This window comes from Chionomys nivalis, chromosome 19, assembly GCF_950005125.1.
Source record: "Chionomys nivalis chromosome 19, mChiNiv1.1, whole genome shotgun sequence".
In the NCBI taxonomy this organism is placed as follows: Eukaryota; Metazoa; Chordata; class Mammalia; order Rodentia; family Cricetidae; genus Chionomys; species Chionomys nivalis.
In genome coordinates, this window is record NC_080104.1 from 43,276,264 (window position 1) to 43,294,730 (window position 18,467).

Below are 18,467 nucleotides of genomic sequence, written 5' to 3' on the forward strand. Positions count from 1 at the left end.
AACATCTTACCAAACACCTGCACTCATATGCACAAACTACACACAAACATGCATACACATATAACATAATAAAAACAAACCTAAAGGAGATAAATGGGGAGCCAACTCAGAGGGCAGAATGCCTGCCTTGTATTCACAAGGCCTAGGTTCAGTCTCCAGCACCGTGTAAACCAGTAAAGTAGCGCATGACCGTAATCCTAGCACACAGAAGTAGACGCAGGAAGATCGGGGGTCAGAAGCCCAAGGTCCATCCTTGGTTACACAGTAAGTTTGAGGCCAGGCTGATAGAGGAGAACTTGTCTCAAAAAAGAAACCAAAACAAAGCAAACAAACAAAAAGTCAACAGTTAAAAACAACAAAGAACCTGGAAGATGGATGATGTGGTGTGTGGGTAAATGAAACCTCAGGGCAGGAACAAACACAACAACGCTTTAGAAGAGAAGGGCAGCCCCTTTGTCCACTTAAAGGGGCACATTGGTAGATAAGTCACATTTGAACAAAAGGACATAGGGTGTACCATGGATTTGAGGGGCCAGTTTTGTTTCTTGCTGGACTTCTCTGTAGCCACGAATGACCTTGAGCTTCCGATTTGCCAGCCAACATGAGCAATAAAAAACATCCTCCTTCTAGCGACAGGCATCAAGAGCTTTGGGGCTTCAGGACCAGTGAAGAAGATGAAGATGGCTCATCCTAGAGGGAGGGACAGGGGAACTCATGACTCGGGTGACCTACATAGAGGCAGGCCACCTGCCTGTGCGTCTGACCTCCACTCAAGGCTGAGTGAGGTGTCTCAGCGCAGCCTTACTGCTTGTGTTTGCCAGAGGTGGAGGGACGGCCCCTGGCATCAGCACCACGTGGAGGCAGGTACCAAAATTGTAATCCCAACTCATTCTGCCTCCCCGGGACATTAAGGACAATGGGCTCCGCCCACTCAGCATCTCCCAGCTCCCGGCTCCCAGCACATGAGCGTTTTTTTGCACCCACAAGCATGCCTGTATGTGCATCAGTTGTGAACTGCCTCGTGTGGGTGCTGTGAACCGAACCGGGGTCCCCTGCATGAACCGCCAGTGCTTAACCACTGAGCCATCTCTCCAGACACCTTTCCACTTTCCTACCAGGTGACAGCCTACAGATTTCCTACCCGGCTGAGAAAAATCCCTGACACATCCAGCCGTCGGCTCCCAAGCACGTTGGCTCCCAAGTGCACAGTCAGCCCTTCTGCGACACTGGCCCGGGAAAGACTATAATGTGCAGTTACCGGTCTTCATCAGCTCCTGATTCATCCTTGCATCTGGCGCCTTGCCCGGTGCCTGGCATGTAGAGTCGCTCGACCTGAATCGGATCTAATTACCGCTTCGTGTAGGACGGCACTGCTTTTGTCGCCTTCTCATGGCCGGCTGTCACCATGCACAGGAGGACTTTGGGTTGGGGAGTCAATTGCTTGGCTGCCCAATAGTCAAGGCGCCAAGGCAAACATCAAGGAGCAGCCCGTGGCTCCTGTTTATTGCACACATGGCATAGTCGGGGTGACATTTGTACTGATGACTTTAAAATGTTTTAGATTTTTTAAGTGTGTGTGTGTGTGTGTGTGTGTACACATAGACCTTTGCATGTGTGAGTGCAGGTACCTGTGGAAGCCAGAAGAGGGTGTTGGATCCTCTGAAGCTGGAGTTACAGGTGATTGTGGGTTACCCAGTGTAAGTGATGGAACAGATCTCTTTTGGAGGCCCCATCTCTCCAGCCCCTAGATTTTTTTTTAAGTTTTTTAAAAATATTTATTTATTTATTTATTTATTTATTATGTATACAATATTCTGTCTGTGTGTATGTCTGCAGGCCAGAAGAGGGCACCAAACCTCATTACAGATGGTTGTGAGCCACCATGTGGTTGCTAGGAATTGAACTCAGAACCTTTGGAAGAGCAGGCAATGCTCTTAACCACTGAGCCATCTCTCCAGCCCCCCTAGATTGTTTTTGCACACCACAGCTCATGAACTGACATTTCCTTCCTTGAGTTCAGCAAGTGAAACTTTCACACTTTCTTAAGACAGGTTTCATGTAGCCCAGGCTGGCCCGGAACTCCTTACTCTCCTGTCTCCTGATGGATGAGACCATAGGCATGGCCAAGCAAGCTTAAAGCAAATTTAGAAAGCATTCTTTTCTGAATACTGGCCTCAGATTTGCAGCAAATCCTCTATCTCCGACTCTCAAGTGTCAGCATTAGAGAAGTGAGCCACCATGCCTGGCCTGTGTTGCTGGGTGACAGGGACACTCCACCATGTCTGGTCTATACGGCTCTGAGGTTTGAGCCCTGGGCGTTGTGTATGCCAGGCACTCTACCAAGTGCTTTTTTGTTTTCTTTCTTTCTTTCTTTCTTTCTTTCTTTCTTTCTTTCTTTCTTTCTTTCTTTCTTTCTTTTTCTTTCTTCCTTTCTCTTTTTTTTTTCTTTTTGAGACATGGTTTCTCTGTGTAGAACCTAGCTGTCCTGGAACTCTCTCTCTCTCTGCTGACCATGATGGTTTCGGAACTCACAGAGATCTGCCTGCTTTTGCCTCTCAAGTGCTGGGATTAAAGGCTAAAGCCGTGTGCCACCACTGTCCGGCTCCCCCATTATGCTCTGCTACATAGCACTTTTGAGGCCAGCCTAGGCTACATAGACCCTGCACGCCCCCCTCCGACAAAAAAAAAAAAAAAAAAAAACCAATATGGATTATTGATTGGAGGAGGAGGAGCAAGGCTTCACTTGACATCCCACATCCGTGTTCACACAAACAACCGTGGTTAAATTCAGTGGGCCAAAAAACGAAAAGACATGAACATGCAAAAGAAACTTGTAGGGAAGGGTTGGGAGATTGATGGGGCTGAGAGCTAGGACAGGGTAGGGGTGAGAGTAACCAGGTGTGCTAGAATGGAGCTCTACCTAAGCGGTCGCACCTGCAGCTACTACTGCGCCTGCGCCTGTTCACAGCACCTGTGTTAGCTGGCTGATGAGCGATTGCACCTCTAGTTCCTGGGGCTCTGGCACCCTCTGCTGGTCACCAGCATACTTGTGTGCATAAACATGGAAAGCAAACTTACCTACACACACGAGTTAACAGATCTTGATTGGTTGGTTGGTTTTTGTCTTTCAAGACACAGTTTCTCTGTGTATAGCCCTGGCTTTCCTGGAACTTGCTCTGTAGACCAGGCTGGCCTTGAACCCGTACAGATCCGCCTGCCTCTGCCTCGGAGTGCTGGGATTAAAGCATAACAGCAGCACGGTGTTCGGCCCCTTTTCCCTCTTCATGCTCTTGCCAGAGGAAGACAATGGCGTTTATGCTTCAGGAAGCCACTATGGGACTCACTGTGTAGACTAGGTTAGCCTCCAACTATAGAGATCCACCTGCCTCTTCCTCCCAAATGCTTGAACTTAAGGTGTGTGCCATCACACCTGGCTTGTGTTTTCCTTCCCTTAAGACTTATTTTAACTATGTATAGGTGTGTTCTACATGTCTACATGTGTATGTGACGGAGGTGCTCTCAGAGGTCAGAAGCATTAAATCCCCTGGAGCTGAAATTGCAGACTGTCGTGAGCTAAGCTGCCTGACATGGATGTTGGGAATCGAATTCTTGTCCTCAGGGAGAGTAGCCGATGCTACTGAGCCCCATGCTGTGTTTTCTTTTTGTGATAGTGGGGATTGAACTTTGGGCTTCTAAGCATGCTAAGCAATGGCTCTACTACCTGCGTGTAGTCATTTGAGGTATTTTGTCATTTGGGAATAATGTACATCAGCTGAGAGTGATTCACATTAAAGAGTTCACCCTGAACAGTTCCTTTGCATAGGTGAAGCATTTTCAGCTGGGCAAGATGGCACGGAGATCACTGGTAGAACAGTTCAACACAAGGGGATTGCTAGCTTTGACCCAGGCAGCTCGGACTTCCGACTCTATGATTTCAGTTCTATTCTCAACACAGGCATCATTAACCCAGTTGCCTAGCATGTTCAAGATCTCGATTCAGTTCAGGCCTGCAAAGAAAATAAAGGAGGGCCTGTAATCCTGGCACTCAGGAGGCAGAGACAGGTGGAGTTCTCTGTGAGTTCGGGGACAGCCTGGTCTACAGGGTGGGAATAGGGTGTGCCAGAGGAGGAGAAAATTTAGCATACCAAGTTCTTCACTTCTGACTTGCATCCACTGAACTCCAATACACTGACCCTTTGTTAGGTTCCTATCCCTTATGGGGACAGGGACAGTTTTTTGAGACAGGGTTCTTTGTGTAGAACCTCCGGCTGTCCTGGAACTCACTGTGTAGATCAGATCTGCCTGCTTCTGCCTCCTAAGCGCTGGGATTACAGGCATGGGCCACCACCACCCGGTGGACACGGACCATTTATGTCTTTGGCCCTGTTTTTAGGTACATTAACAGAGAAACATCTATTTCTAATCGTAATAGAGATGCATGTCTGACTTCATAATCTCAGGCAAGGGCATCCAAGGAAACAATGGCTGCCTTTATAAATTTTCATCCTATCCAAGCAGATAAAGACTGTCTCTAAGGAAACTGGCTTGCTGTTTATTAAAGGAGAAATCTTTGCAGGCATGGTGATGAATGTCTGCAATGCTGGTACTTGAGAGACAGAGGCAGGATGATCAGCTTTAATGGTTTTGCTTTTAGGTCACCCTCAACTTGAGACCTTGTCTCAAGAAAGCAAAACCAAATAACCGTATGGTGGGGGCACATCTTTAATCCCTACACTTAGAGGCAGAGGCAGGTAGAGCTCCATGAGTTTGAGACTAGCGTGGCCTACATAGCAAGTTGAAGCCAATTATAGCTGCATAAGTGACACTCTGGAACAAAGGTGTTTGGTTTTTTTTTTTACTTTTTTTTTTTTTTTTTTTTTTGGTTTTTCAAGACAGGGTTTCTCTGTAGCTTTGGTGCCCGTCCCAGAACTAGCTCTTGTAGACCAGACTGGCCTCAAACTCACAGAGACCCGCCTGCCTCTGCCTCCCAAGTGCTGAGATTAAAGGCGTGCGCCACCACTGGCCGGTGGAACAAAGGTTTTTAGCCATGTCAGTGACACAGCACTTGAGCACTATTTTAGACCCCCAAGGATCTGGGTTTGGTCTCCAGCACAAATCTCCAAAGAGTTTCTGTATACAAGTGTTTTGTCTGCATGTATGTCTAAGCACCATAGGCAAACCACCAAGATAGGTGCTAAGAATTGAACCCTGGTCCTTTGCAAGAGCAACACTTTTGCTCTTAGACAGGAAGCCAACTCTACAGCCCTTCCTGTAGAAGCCCTTCCTGTAGCCTTTTCAAACTTTTATGTGTAAGCCATTTTGCCTGCATATGTGTCTGTGTATCATGTGCATGCCTGGTGCCCAGGGAGGCAAATGAGGGCATCAGATCCCTTGGGACTGGAGTTAGAGATGGTTGTGAACTGCCATGTGAGTACTGGGAATCAAACCTAGGTTCTCTGGAACAGAAGCCAGGGCTCTTAAACTGATGAACCATCTCCTTAGCCCTTCAGTGCCACGCTGTTACAATCTCAGCACTCAAGAATTCAGAAACAGTGGGGGTGGGGTAAAGTGGTGCATGTCTTTAATCCCAGCACTCGGGAGGCAGAGGCAGACAGAGTTCGAGGCCAGCCTGGTCTATGAGTTCCAGGACAGCCAGGGCTGTTACACAGAGAAACCCTCTATGTGGGGAGGACTTAGAGGCAAGAGGTCTAACTTGAGGTCAACTTGGGCTTCAGAGACCCTGTCCACAAATAATTACATTTGTTAGCGAGCAGATTGAAATGAGAGTGCTGCTGGAATCGTACGGAATATGAGTGGAGACACTCAGGGTCCCGGGCTCTAAGAGTGAAATCTGAGCAAGCCTTAGAACAGAGGTAAGTGCTGAGGGCTAGTGTCAGGGTGCGGGGAGCTCACTGCATCTCAGATCCAAATGCTTGCAGAAATAGCTCATCTTCTGGAAACAGTTTGAGAAGTGAGCATCTCCTGCATTTTGGAAACTGGTAGAAAGCCTCAGATGAGGTGACAGGCGACTTCAGTAACCGGCACAGGCGAGACCCAAGGCTCACGGGAGGAGGGCTCCAAGCAGATTTTCCTCTAATTAAATATTTATGTTTTAGGCAGAAATGGCAAGGGTGTGTGGTTAGCGTGGCTTACAATTGTTTTATGCATCTAATAAACAAAATGAATGGCCATTAACTATTAATCGTACATGTTAGAAGTAGGTTCTCATCATTTCCTGATTAAAGAAAGACAGAAAGGCAGTAAGGGCCAGTAAGGTGCACACAGACACAAGATCTAATAGAGTGGGAAGCTGGGCTCAGCAAGGGTCAGGTGCTGTGATGTGCCAGGTGTCTGGTGGCCACAAAGACACAGATTTGAGAGTTACAATCCGACTGAAAGTTTATTGATAAGAGGACCATCAACTTTGCAAATTCTAACACGACCTTGTCATAGAAAGCTACTTCAAGGGTAATACATAATTGGTTTACCTGAAGCCTGGGAACAGATTGGTCACAAACCTGCATAGTGGTGCAGGCCTTTAGTCCCAGCACTCAGGAGCTCGAGGCCAACCTGGTCTGCATTGTGAGTTCTAGAACAGCCAGGGCTACACAGAGAAACCCTGTCTCAAAATCATGCCCCTCACCAAAAAAAAAAAAAAAAAAAAAAAAAAAAAGAATGATCATGAAACATGTAAAATCATTCATATTATGTTTTTTTATTCTATTTATGTTGAGCAATGTATGTAAATATAAATTTTCTTCATATTCCAACATAACTTAAGCTAACTTGTTTTTTTTTTATATACCTTTTTTGGGCCCTTTTTTGTTCCTTGCTCTTTTTTGGGGAGCCCACCACCCACCCTAATAAATCACACACAGAGGCTTATTCTTAGCTATGAATGCCTGGCCTTAGCTTGTTGCTAGACAGCTTTTTTAAATTATCCTGACTACCTTTGCATCGGGTTTTCCTTTTCTTACTTATATGTCTTATTTTCACTCTCGCGCCATGGCTGGCTGGGTGGCCCTCATGTCCTCCTCCCCTTGTTCTCTCTTTGCTCCTCTTCCTCGTTTTTTTTTTTTTTCCTACTTATCCTCTCTGTGAGCCCCACCTCTCCTTGCTCCTGCTTTGTATTGGCCATTCAAGTTCTTTATTAAACTATCAGGTGTTTTAGACAGAGAATCACAGCTTCACAGAGTTAAACAAATGCAGCATAAACAGAAGTAACACACGCTTAAATCATTAAAGATCACACAGCATAAACAAAAGTAACACAGCTTAAGTCATTAAACAAACATCACACAGCATGAACAGAAGTCACACACCTTAAAACAATATTCCCCAACACTAGCTCATTCCGTTTAAGGTCCTTTTGTTTGTCATTTCTAATTCTGGAAAAAAAAAAATACCTTCAAGGTATCTCAGTTTGGGTGTCTGTTGCTGTGAAGAGACACCACGACCACGGAAACTCTTATAGACATGGGGGGGATGCAGGCAGACATGGTGCTGGTTACATCTTGATCAGAAGGTAACAGGAAGTGGCCTGAGACACTCGGCATGACGAGCATATATGGGACTTCAAAGCCCACCCCACAGCAACACACTATTCCATACATACACACCCACTCCAACAAAGCCACACCTCCCATTAGTGCCACTCCCTGTGAGCTTCTGGGGATCAGTTACACTGAAACCACACCAGGAGTTATAATCCATAACTATACTGATATCTTACTCCATTAAAACACACGAAGGTGAGGTAGAAAGAGCTCAATTTAGCTTTTTCTTTTCTAGTCTGTGTAGCTTTCAAGCCTGTCCTGGAACTCGCTTTGGCTTCAGACTCAGAGATTGGCATGAGTCTGCCTCCGGAGTGCTGGGATTAAAGGTGTGCATCACCATCACTGGTTTAGCACTTTATGTTCCTTCCTCTTATTTAACCATACTATTTTTAAATATATATATATATTTTTTTTTGGTTTTTCGAGACAGGGTTTCTCTGTGGCTTTGGAGCCTGTCCTGGAACTAGCTCTTGTCGACCAGGCTGGTCTCGAACTCACAGAGATCCGCCTGCCTCTGCCTCCCGAGTGCTGGGATTAAAGGCGTGCGCCACCATCGCCCGGCACTATTTTTAAATATTATTCAATTATTTAAACAGTATTCAATTATTTAAATATTTTTCAAGTCTGCTCTGAAAACATGCATACACATTAACACCATGCAGGCCGGGCGGTGGTGGTCCACGCCTTTAATCCCAGCACTCGGGAGGCAGAGGCAGGAGGATCTCTGTGAGTTTGAGGCCAGCCTGGTCTACAAGAGCTAGTTCCAGGACAGGAACCAAAAAGCTACGGAGAAACCCTGTCTCAAAAAATCAAAAAAAAAAAAAAAAAAAAAAAAAAAAACCACCACCATGCAGACTGAGCAGGTTGCATTCATGTATGTTTACATGTGTGTAACAACTAATAAAAGAGGCCATGCATTTGAAAGAGCAAGGGATCTTAAAGGGAATGGGGAAATAATGTAAACATACAATCTTGAAAAATGAAATATTGCAGGTTATGTTGGCACACCTTTAATCCCAGCACTCAGGAGGCAGACTCATGCAAATCATGGATTTCGAGGCCAGCCTAGTATATCAAGTGAGTTCCAGTCCAGCCCGGGTTGTTACACAGGAAAATTCTGTCTTGAAAAAGTAAAAACAAGAGCCGGGCGGTGGTGGCGCACGCCTTTAATCCCAGAACTCGGGAGGCAGAGGCAGGCGGATCTCTGTGAGTTTGAGACCAGCCTGGTCTACAGAGTTAGTTCCAGGACAGGCTCCAAAGCCACAGAGAAACCCTGTCTCGAAAAACCAAAAAAAAAAAAAAAAAGTAAAAACAAAAAAGAAAATAAAGAAAAAAGAATAGTAAACTTAAAAGCTCTTATTTATTTAGAAGATGCACCCTCTTGAGACAGGGTTGCAATATGCAACTTGTTTTGTGGTCCAAGTTGATCTTGATCAAGTAAGAGAGAGTTCTGTCTGCCTCTCCCTCCTGGGTGCTGGGATTAAAGGTGTGCACTATCATGCCCAGCTAAGATACTTTTTTCGTTTTCTTTAATTTTCTTGTTTTGATTTTTTGAGACAGGGCATCTCTATAGCTTTGGAGCCTGTACTGAAACTAGCTCTTGTAGACCAGGCTGGCCTTGAACTCACAGAGATCGGCCTGCCTCTGCCTCCCGCATGCTGGGATTAAAGTTGTGTACCACCACCGGGCAGCAAGACCGTCTTCAGCAGTTTATTTGTTCTTTGATGGTTGTTCGTCACAGAACCGAAGAAAACATTTCTTCCACAAAGCTGCAGTTCTTTTGCTACTTAAGGGATAATGGATGCACTTGCGAACAGGTTAAAGCTCGTTTTGGATGCTAGGGGGTTAACCCAGGCCTTCACTCATGTGCTTAGTCAGATAAATTCTCAACTCCACTGATTTTCTTTATCATTAAGCCTATCCACCTATCTAAGCTACAAGACTATCAAATTTTAAGGAGTTATGTATAAGAACTCTAGTCTCCGAATAATCATTGATTCATAAATCAGTGTTAGTTGTTTTGAAAAAAAATTGCATTTTTGTGTGTGTGCCCATGTCCATGTGATGTCCACAGCACACATATGGAAGTCAGAGGACAAATTGTAGGAATAAACCCTCTCCTCCCACAAGGGAGGTTCATGGGTTGAACATGGGTGGTCAGGCTGAGCCACCTTGCCCAACAGGCATTCACTTTTTTCTTTTAAAGATTATTTATTATAGATACAGTATTCTGCCTGCATGTGTACCTGCACCCTAGAAGAGGGCCCCAGATTTCATTATAAAATGGCTGTGAGCCACCATGTGGTTGCTGGGAATTGAACTCAGGACCTCTGGAAGAAGAGCCAGTGCTCTTAACTGCTGAGCCATCTCTCCAGCTCCCCCAGTCATTCACAGACTGACCTCCAGGCAGAGGCAGGAGGGCCTATGAGTTCAAGCCTAACCTGGTCTACAGAGCGAGAGCCAAGACAGGCTCCAAAGCTACAGAGACACCGTGTTTCAAAAAACCAAAAAAGGGGGCGGGGGAGACACTATTACCTGTTAAAAAAAGAATACTGAATATTATTGAAAATTTCCATAGGAAAAGTGGAGGCGTATCTACACAATATCTAAATGTCCTTGGGACTTTTGGGGGCAGATAGGGAGGATGGATCTCTATAGTCCAGGCTGCCAGGAACTCTTGATCCTCCTTGCCTCTGTCTGAGTGTTGGGAGCACAAGCTTGTGCCACCACATCCAATTTAGAGTACTTATTTAGAAGGATTTTCGTGGTGTTTGCTTAACTTGCTCTCAGGGCTGAGTTGAATCTCCAACACTACCCCTCCAGTAAGCAAAACAAAGAGCACCAAAACAAACAACAAAATGGCCCTTCGTTCTTACCTTCACACAGTATCGGAACTGAAGCGCTAAAGCGCTTTGCCCAGCACCACACACACATGCTGAAGAACAGCCTGCCCTTTCAAAGCACCAGGCTGTAGTGTGGTCTCCTTCCCAGGCTTGAGAAGGCCTCCTACCTCAGCCTCCAGAATGGTGACGACAGCTACCATGCCTTGCTGTATTGAGATGTTTTTTTTACAGATATTCCTCCTCCCCAACTTTCTATAAAATAATGGAAATACCTTTTTTTTTTTTTTTTTTGGTTTTTCGAGACAGGGTTTCTCTGTGGTTTTGGAGCCTGTCCTGGAACTAGCTCTGTAGACCAGGCTGGTCTCGAACTCACAGAGATTCACCTGCCTCTGCCTCCCAAGTGCTGGGATTAAAGGCGTGCGCCACCACTGCCCGGCCCTGGAAATACCTTTTGTAGTAGTCTGAATGAGACATCCCCATGAACTTCAGGCATTTGAATACTGGACACCAGTTGGTGGCCTTGCTGGATGAAGTGTGTCCTGGGAGCCTCTGAGTGTAGTTTGCTATGTGAGCGAGCTCTCAAGCAGGCCTGCTGTCACACCTGCTGCCGCATTTCTGAGCTGTGACAGTGATGGACTCATCCCTCCGGAACTGTAAGCTCAAAATTAACGCTTCTTTCCATGAGTTAGCTTGGTCATAGTGTTTTATCACAGAAAAGTAACTTTCAATTTTTAAATAAATTTCATTTACACATTAGTGTTTTGCCTGCATGTATGTATGTGTACTGTATGCATGTCTGGTGCCTGTAGAGGCCAGAAGAGGGCGTCAGATCCCCTGGAACTGGAGTTAGAGATGGTTGTAAGCCACTATGTGGGTGAGGGGAACTGAACCCAAGTTATTGGCAAGAACAGATGCTGAACCATCTCTCAAACAAACCCCTCCTTGCTGGGCAGTGGTGGAGCACGCCTTTAATCCCAGCACTCGGGAGGCAGAGGCAGGTGGATCTCTGTGAGTTTGAGGCCAGCCTGGTCTACAAGAGCTAGTTCCAGGACAGGCTCCAAAGCTACAGAGAAACCCTGTCTCAAAAAAACCAAAACAACAAAAAAAAAAAAAAAAAAAAAAAAACACCCCCCCCCTTTTGAGGTTTTTATTTTGTAAATAGTATTTTACTTGCATGAATGTCTTTTGCATGTACTGTCTAAGGAGGCCAGAAAACAGCACTGGGTTTTCTGGAACCGGAGTTCCGGATGGATGGCTGTTAGACACCACGAGTGCTGGGAACTGAACCTGTATCCTCTGGAAGACTAGCCAGTGCTTTTAACTGCGGAGCCATTTCTCTAGCCCTCCAGTACCTTTTTTCCCCTTGGATAAGGCCTCACTATATAGCTGTACATGTCATGCAGGTCAGGCTTAGCAACAGGCACCTTTACCTTGAGCCATCTCAAAATGTTGGACTCTGGAGTCCAAACACCGAGGAGGAGTTGCCCCCAGAGACCATCCCTCACACCATAGCTGATACAAAAGGATGAGGATTTTATTAATTCTGTCATGACAGGGTCCCTCAGTATTTGGGAAGCCGAGAGACCTCGAATAGCTGGTACAGGCCACTTTTAAAAGAGAAGGCCATAAAAGCAAGGGGGGTTGTTCTTTAACTATTGTGATTGGCTTATTCAAAAGGGCTATTACCAATAATTGGCTGGAGAGCTGTTATGTCCAGAGAAATATTGAAAAATTAATGTCCTGAGAATATTCTTTTGTTTTTTGAAACAGAGTTGCCCTGAATTCCTCATCTTTGGCTTCTACCTCTTACAGTATAGGTATAAGCTACCATAACTGTATTTTATGTGCTACTGTTGGGTTGTTTGTTTTCAAGACAGGGCTACTCTGTGTCGCTTTGTCTGTCCTGGAACTCACTCTGTAGACCAGGCTGACCTCACAGTTAAAGAGATCTGATTGACTCTGTCTCCCAAGTGCTGTGATTAAAGGTGTGTGCCACCACTCCCAGCTATTTATTAAGTTCAAGTTAAAAAAACAAAACCCATGTGGACTCTGAATAACCATGTATCAGTCAGTAATGTGGATAAATTAAAATTATTCCTGGCTGGGTGGTGGTAGCTCATGCCTTTAACCCCAGCATTCGGCAGCTGGATTTCTCTGAGTTCAAGAGGGAGTTTGAGGACAGTCAAGGATACACAGAAAAACTCTGTCTTGGGGGGAAAAAACTCTAAGAGAGTGGCAGTTTGCTGCTTTTCAAGAGGAGCAGGGTTCAATTCCCAGCACCCACTTGGCAGCTCATAACCACCAGTAACTCAAATTTCAGGGAATCCAACACCCACTTTTGGCCTTTGTAGGCACCAGGAATGTTTTTCGTTGCAGAGACATGCACACAGGCAAATCACCTATACACATTATAATATAATATAAACACAACCCCCCCACACAAAAAGAAACATCAATTCAAAACAAAAAGTGGTTTAAAAGAATCTGGGGCCCGTTAAGAAATCCCTTGTAGGAGCCATGTGGAGTGGATTCTACTTAGCTTAGATAACTGGTTAGCATGGCACCTTACATTATCATATGCTCCTATAATGAATATTTCACCGTTATTTCATCAAAATCAAACAAAGCAAAACAGAATATAAACACCTCTTTTTATGACAATAGGCATTTTTTCTAGTTTTTAACTCGAAAACTGTAATTATCTTAAACAAATTTAATTCTGTTCCCCCTGCTGCCCAGGCAGGGTCTCTACATAGCCCAAGCTGTTCTTTTAGTTGCTATATAAACCAGGCTGACCATGAGCCTGACTCTGGCACCCGGGCTGAGATCAAAGGCATGTGCCCATACCTAGACGGAAGTGTGCTCTCACTAGTATAACGTGACACACACGACGTCACTGCCCTCGTTCTCAAACTGAACACTACTATCAGCATTTGGGCTTGAATAACTCCTTGTTGGGGCTATCCCACAAAACAGGATGCTGAGCTCTACCAACTAGATGTCAGCAGCATCTATCCAATAGAAAGACCAAATAGAAAGAAACTTGTCAATATTAACAACTGTGCTCTGAAAAATAAGTTTACTACACTAAAACCATCAATGTACAGTAAATCATATTTCCTGTCTTTTCAAGTCTCAAGCATCCACCAAAATTCTGAAGAAAGTACACAGATTAATTAAAAAAATATTTTTAATTAATGACTTAACTTAAGGCATCAATCATACTGACAACCTACTGGCTTGTTACTAAACTGTACATTTGATGTCCACTGCTTTTTGTTAACTCTCAAAATTAAAACAGGAAATATTCAGGGCAAGTAAAACAGCTGAGTGTAGTAACAGTACCATCAAGACTAGTAATTTATGTAACTCTAAGCACATTGCTAGCTCTATATTTTCTTAGTTGTGGGTTTTAGATACAGTGTCTTTTGGAGGAACTGCATTGTTTCTGAGACCACATTTCATTATGTAGTTCAGCCTGGCCTAACAACTCAAAATCTTGGGATTTCTGGGATGTGCCACCAGGCCCAGTCTATGAATTAACTTCTTAACAAATGCATTTAAAGACTGAAAATATTAAGTTAAAAAAAGTTGCAAATATTAAACAGCATGCTGTTTTATGATTTATACCAAAACTAAAAATGAACTATAAAACTAACAATTCTATAAATAAAGCAAGTTTTCTACACATTTCAATAAATGACATTTAGTAATTAAATGTTACTGTCAATTAAACTGATGAACTTTATTGGGGTCAAAACTATAACAAAATTCTTCCTAAAAGATTTTGCAATGCAAAATTCTTCCACTCAGTATTTAATTTGAATGCTAGAAATTACAGGCAATTTCCAAAAGCAGACTCACAGTCATAAAACTTTATACATCATTTCAGCTAACATGTTTACTCTATTACAATCAAACATGCATTGCCTTCACACATTCCTGTATCATGATTTTTATATGGTACATTATATAACACCACTCCATCACCAAATGCATTTTATCATACACTTGATCCATTCTCCTTGGATTTCTGATCTCTGTCTTCATTCTTTATGCTATCCTATAAAATAAGAGCAAAGTGTATGTTATTAGTCTCTTGTTACTCTCAAATTACCTTAAAATAGCAGTTGCTGAGTGGTAAATATCAATAAATTAATTTTAATACATGGCTGCCCAATTTTTCTTTCCTTTTAGTGGTATGGGACAGTCAACTCAGATCTTGGCCACCAGGTAACTATAATCTAATCAAATATTTGGTCTATTCAGTTAATATATACACAAAAATCATTTATGTACTGTAGGTAAGTTTGGGAAGCAAATATTTACTCTGGAATTACTTTTGGATACTTTCTGGAAGGCTAGAATGCTGGGAATACTGTAACTACTTGTTTCTAGGAGACTATGAAGACTATAGCATTCAATTACATTGAAGATGCCAGTGAGCAATTTTAGAAACAGAAAAGACAACGTATCTAACCTTTTTGAGGACAGTGTGGATATCATCCATAACTGTGGATAAGTTTCTGAGTGTTTTAGTCAATTGGTTTTCAAATTGCAAATTCATGTTTTCTGAAACCTTCAAGTTTTCTTGTAACTGACCAAGGTCTTTTTTGACCTCTCTGAGTTCACCAGAGAGGTTTTTGTTAGAATTCTCCAAGTTTAATATAGTTTTCCCATCTTCATCTGTTAAAAAAAATTTCAAAATATAACATTTTGACTCCACATAGTAGAAAGAGAAAACCCACTCTCAAAAGTTATCCTCTGACCACCATACTGTGGTGCATATGCCCACATATATACACACATACATACTGTAACAGAAAATAGAATTAGCTAAACCTGTGATAAAGGCCTGTAATTCTAGCTATTCAGGGAGGCTACGGAAAGAAGATCCTAAGTTTATAATTTGCCTTGGCCAATGAATGAGTTTAAGTTCAGTTTAGGTAACTTAACTACGCCTCAAAGTTGAAATACAAATGAAGACTTAGGAATATAATTCAACAGCAGCAAATTTATTTAAACTGCATGAGGCACAATAACAACCTCCACAATACCAAAAATTCTGTGAAATGCTTATAAAAGTTAAATTAACTTCATTAATTCTAAAGTACAACACAAACCAGGTCTCTGGCACACAGCTGTAAGTAATATCAAGCCCTCCTAAGGCTGAGAGAGGGACCCCCAGCTCTGGCTACACAGTGAGTTCCATAAAGCACTAGGTTACAGAGACCTTGTCTCAAAAAATGAGAAAGAAAAAAGAAACAAACTATCAACAGTTTTAAATAGTGTTACTTCTAATTTCAAGTTCCTTTATGTTTTGTTTTGTTCTGAGACAAAGTCTCACTGTATAGCTGTTCTGGCTGGCCTGGAATTTGTTATGTGGACTATTTCTCCAACTCACAGAAATTCACCTGCCTCTGTCCTCTGAGTGCGTGGCTCAGGTTTCATTTTTGATGACTATTTAGAGAAAACAGAAAATGGTAAAACTTACATGGTTCTAGAAGAAGTTAAAAAAGATCAAAAAGGCTAGCTAGGTATGTGTCTCATGCCTAGAACTCCAGTACTTGGGAGACTACACAGTAAGAGCCTGTCTCAAAATCTGATACAAAGACTACGAATCTTACAAAGCAGAGCAACAAAAATAATGAAAAATAAAGCCAGGGCACTGATAAAATGGCTCATGATGTAAGATACCCGATGCTCTTGCAAAGGGCCACGCTGGGATGGCTCACAACTGCCTGTAACTCCAAGGGATTGGGATCTGATGGCCCTACCTTGGCAGATCTCTCTCTCTCTCTCTCTCTCTCTCTCTCTCTCTCTCTCTCTCTCTCTCTCTCTCTCTGTCTCTCTCTCTCTCTCTCACACACACACACACACACACACACACACAGTAAAACTATATGTTGCTTAGACAAACTGATAGGGTATTGCTTATTTGTACGTATGCATTGACTGTGCCATATAAGTAATTTAAAAGCACCAGCACAGCCAACACTATCCTCACCTGTTTTCTCTTCTAGTAACTGGAGCTTCTGTTCTACCTCAGCTCTTACTTTTTCGCTCTTTTCCAATTTTTGTAAGAGACTTCCAACATCCACCATTGCACCATTGTATACAATAAGGCCTACATTTTCTTCTCCATCTTTTGATTCCTGTTTTACTGCTGGTGTTGGAAGTAATAATCTGTTTCCTAGAATATAAAAACATTTTTCTTTAGCAACTTATGAAGAATACAGTTACCAAAAAAAACAGAGGAAGATCTGGCCAGTGTCTAGTGTAATTTCAGCATGCAAGAGGCTAAATGCTGTGGGATAATGCTCTTATATACTGCAAAGATTTGTCACTCATATTTGTTTAGTAAAGTGCTGACTGGTCAGTAGCCAGGCAGGAAGTATAGGAGGGACAACCAGGCTAGGAGAATTCTGGGAAGAGGAAAGGCAGAGAGTCAGCTACCAGCCAGCCACAGAAGATGCAAGATGAGAATGCCACATTGATAAAAGGTACCAAGACACTCATCGAAACAGAAAAGATTTATGAGTCAATTTAAGTTGTAAGAGCTAGTTAATAATAAGCCTAAGCAACAGGCCAAGCAGTTTATAACGAATAAGTCTGTGTTTCTTTGGGACTGAATGACTGCAGGACCAAGCAGAACAGAAACTTCAGTCTACAGCTAAGGCAGAAGAATCCTAAGCTCAAGGCCAGCACAGGCTAGAGCAAAACTTATCTGGAAAAAAAACAAAAAACAAACAAACAAAAAAAAACAAAACCAATCTAAACAAAAAAAGGCCCCACATGTTAAAGGATCAAACCTAGTGTGTCTTCCTGCAGTGACTCTGACTCTTCTTGGTTTTCTTCATCTTTGGAGGTGTCTGTTAATTTCCGATAAAAGCAAGATTCTCGGAGTACTACTTTATTGAGAAGCTTCTTTACCTATTATGTAAGCAAGTAAATAAGTAAGATGTAAACACTCTATTCACTACAACACTGAGCTAGAGCCTCATTCAGGCTTGGGTAATGGCTGTTACCGAGTTAGATCTCCAGCTTAAAGCATATTTCTTTTTTTATTATTATTTTTTATTTTTACTTAAAAATTTCCACCTCCTCCCCGCCTCCCATTTCCCTCCCCCTCCCTCCCTCTCTCCAGTTCTAAAGCATTATTTCTTTTTCTCTTTTCTTGGTAGAATTATAAGTGTGTGCCATAATACACGCTGACTGTATGAAATTTGTTTTTCTTTTAAAAAAGATTGTCTTTGCCTGCATGTTTGTGTAGCACAAACATGTTTCAGGCACCTAAGGAGGCCAGAAGAGGGAGTAGGAACTCCTGGACTGGCGTTCCAACATCTGCGCACCACCTAATATGGGCACTGGGAAGGGAATCCAGGTAGTCTTAACTACTGCGTCATCTCTCTAGCCCTGAAGTACATTTCTTAATTCTCCTAGAACTGTGTCGTAATTTTCAAAAATAAGCATCAACTGTCATCATTTTCTCAGCTATCTACTATTATCATATATATTATAACCATAATTCAGTTTAGAGTATTTAGTCTTTTTATAAACATAAAAACTATCTTTATTCATTTTATTCAATTCCAGTTCTCCTCCCTCCTCCTCCCAGCCCTCCACCCATCCACTCCTCCAAGAGGGTAAAGCTTTCCATGTGGAGTCAACAAATTCTGGCACATCAAGCTGAGGCAAGCACAATGCTCTCCCACCTCCCCGCACCCCCGTATCTATGCTGAACAAGGTTTCCCTCCATAGGGAATGGGCTCCAAAAAGTCAGTTCATGTACTAGGGATAAATCCTGGTTCCACAGTCAGTGGTCCCACAAACTGCTCAAGCCATACAACTGTTACCTACATTCAGACAGCCTAGTTCAGTCCTATGTAGGTCCCCAGCTGTCAGTCCAGAGCAGTATTTAGACTTTAAGTGTTTTCTCTATAAATTAATCACTTATTATAAAAAAAAGTTTATTTTCTAGATGTGTGTGTGCATGTACATGTGCTGTGACACTCATCTACCAGTCAGAGGGCATCCTGTAGGAATCAACTCTGCCTCCACTACATGG

General features: G+C 43.0%; 1 protein-coding gene across 3 annotated transcripts in view; it reads right to left on the reverse strand.

Annotated features, from left to right (window-relative positions):
• Nucleotides 1-13,577: 13,577 nt before the first annotated feature.
• Ccar1 (cell division cycle and apoptosis regulator 1) overlaps nucleotides 13,578-18,467 on the reverse strand; it is a 52,315-nt gene continuing 47,425 nt past the window's right edge. For all 3 annotated transcript variants that reach the window (XM_057751062.1, XM_057751061.1, XM_057751063.1), the window contains exons 22-25: nucleotides 17,212-17,332; nucleotides 16,407-16,592; nucleotides 14,880-15,085; nucleotides 13,578-14,462 (exon numbers count right to left, since the gene is read on the reverse strand). In XM_057751062.1, coding sequence (XP_057607045.1) covers nucleotides 14,403-14,462; nucleotides 14,880-15,085; nucleotides 16,407-16,592; nucleotides 17,212-17,332 — 573 coding nt within the window. In that variant the 3' untranslated portion in view covers nucleotides 13,578-14,402. The remainder of the gene's footprint in view (nucleotides 14,463-14,879; nucleotides 15,086-16,406; nucleotides 16,593-17,211; nucleotides 17,333-18,467) is intronic.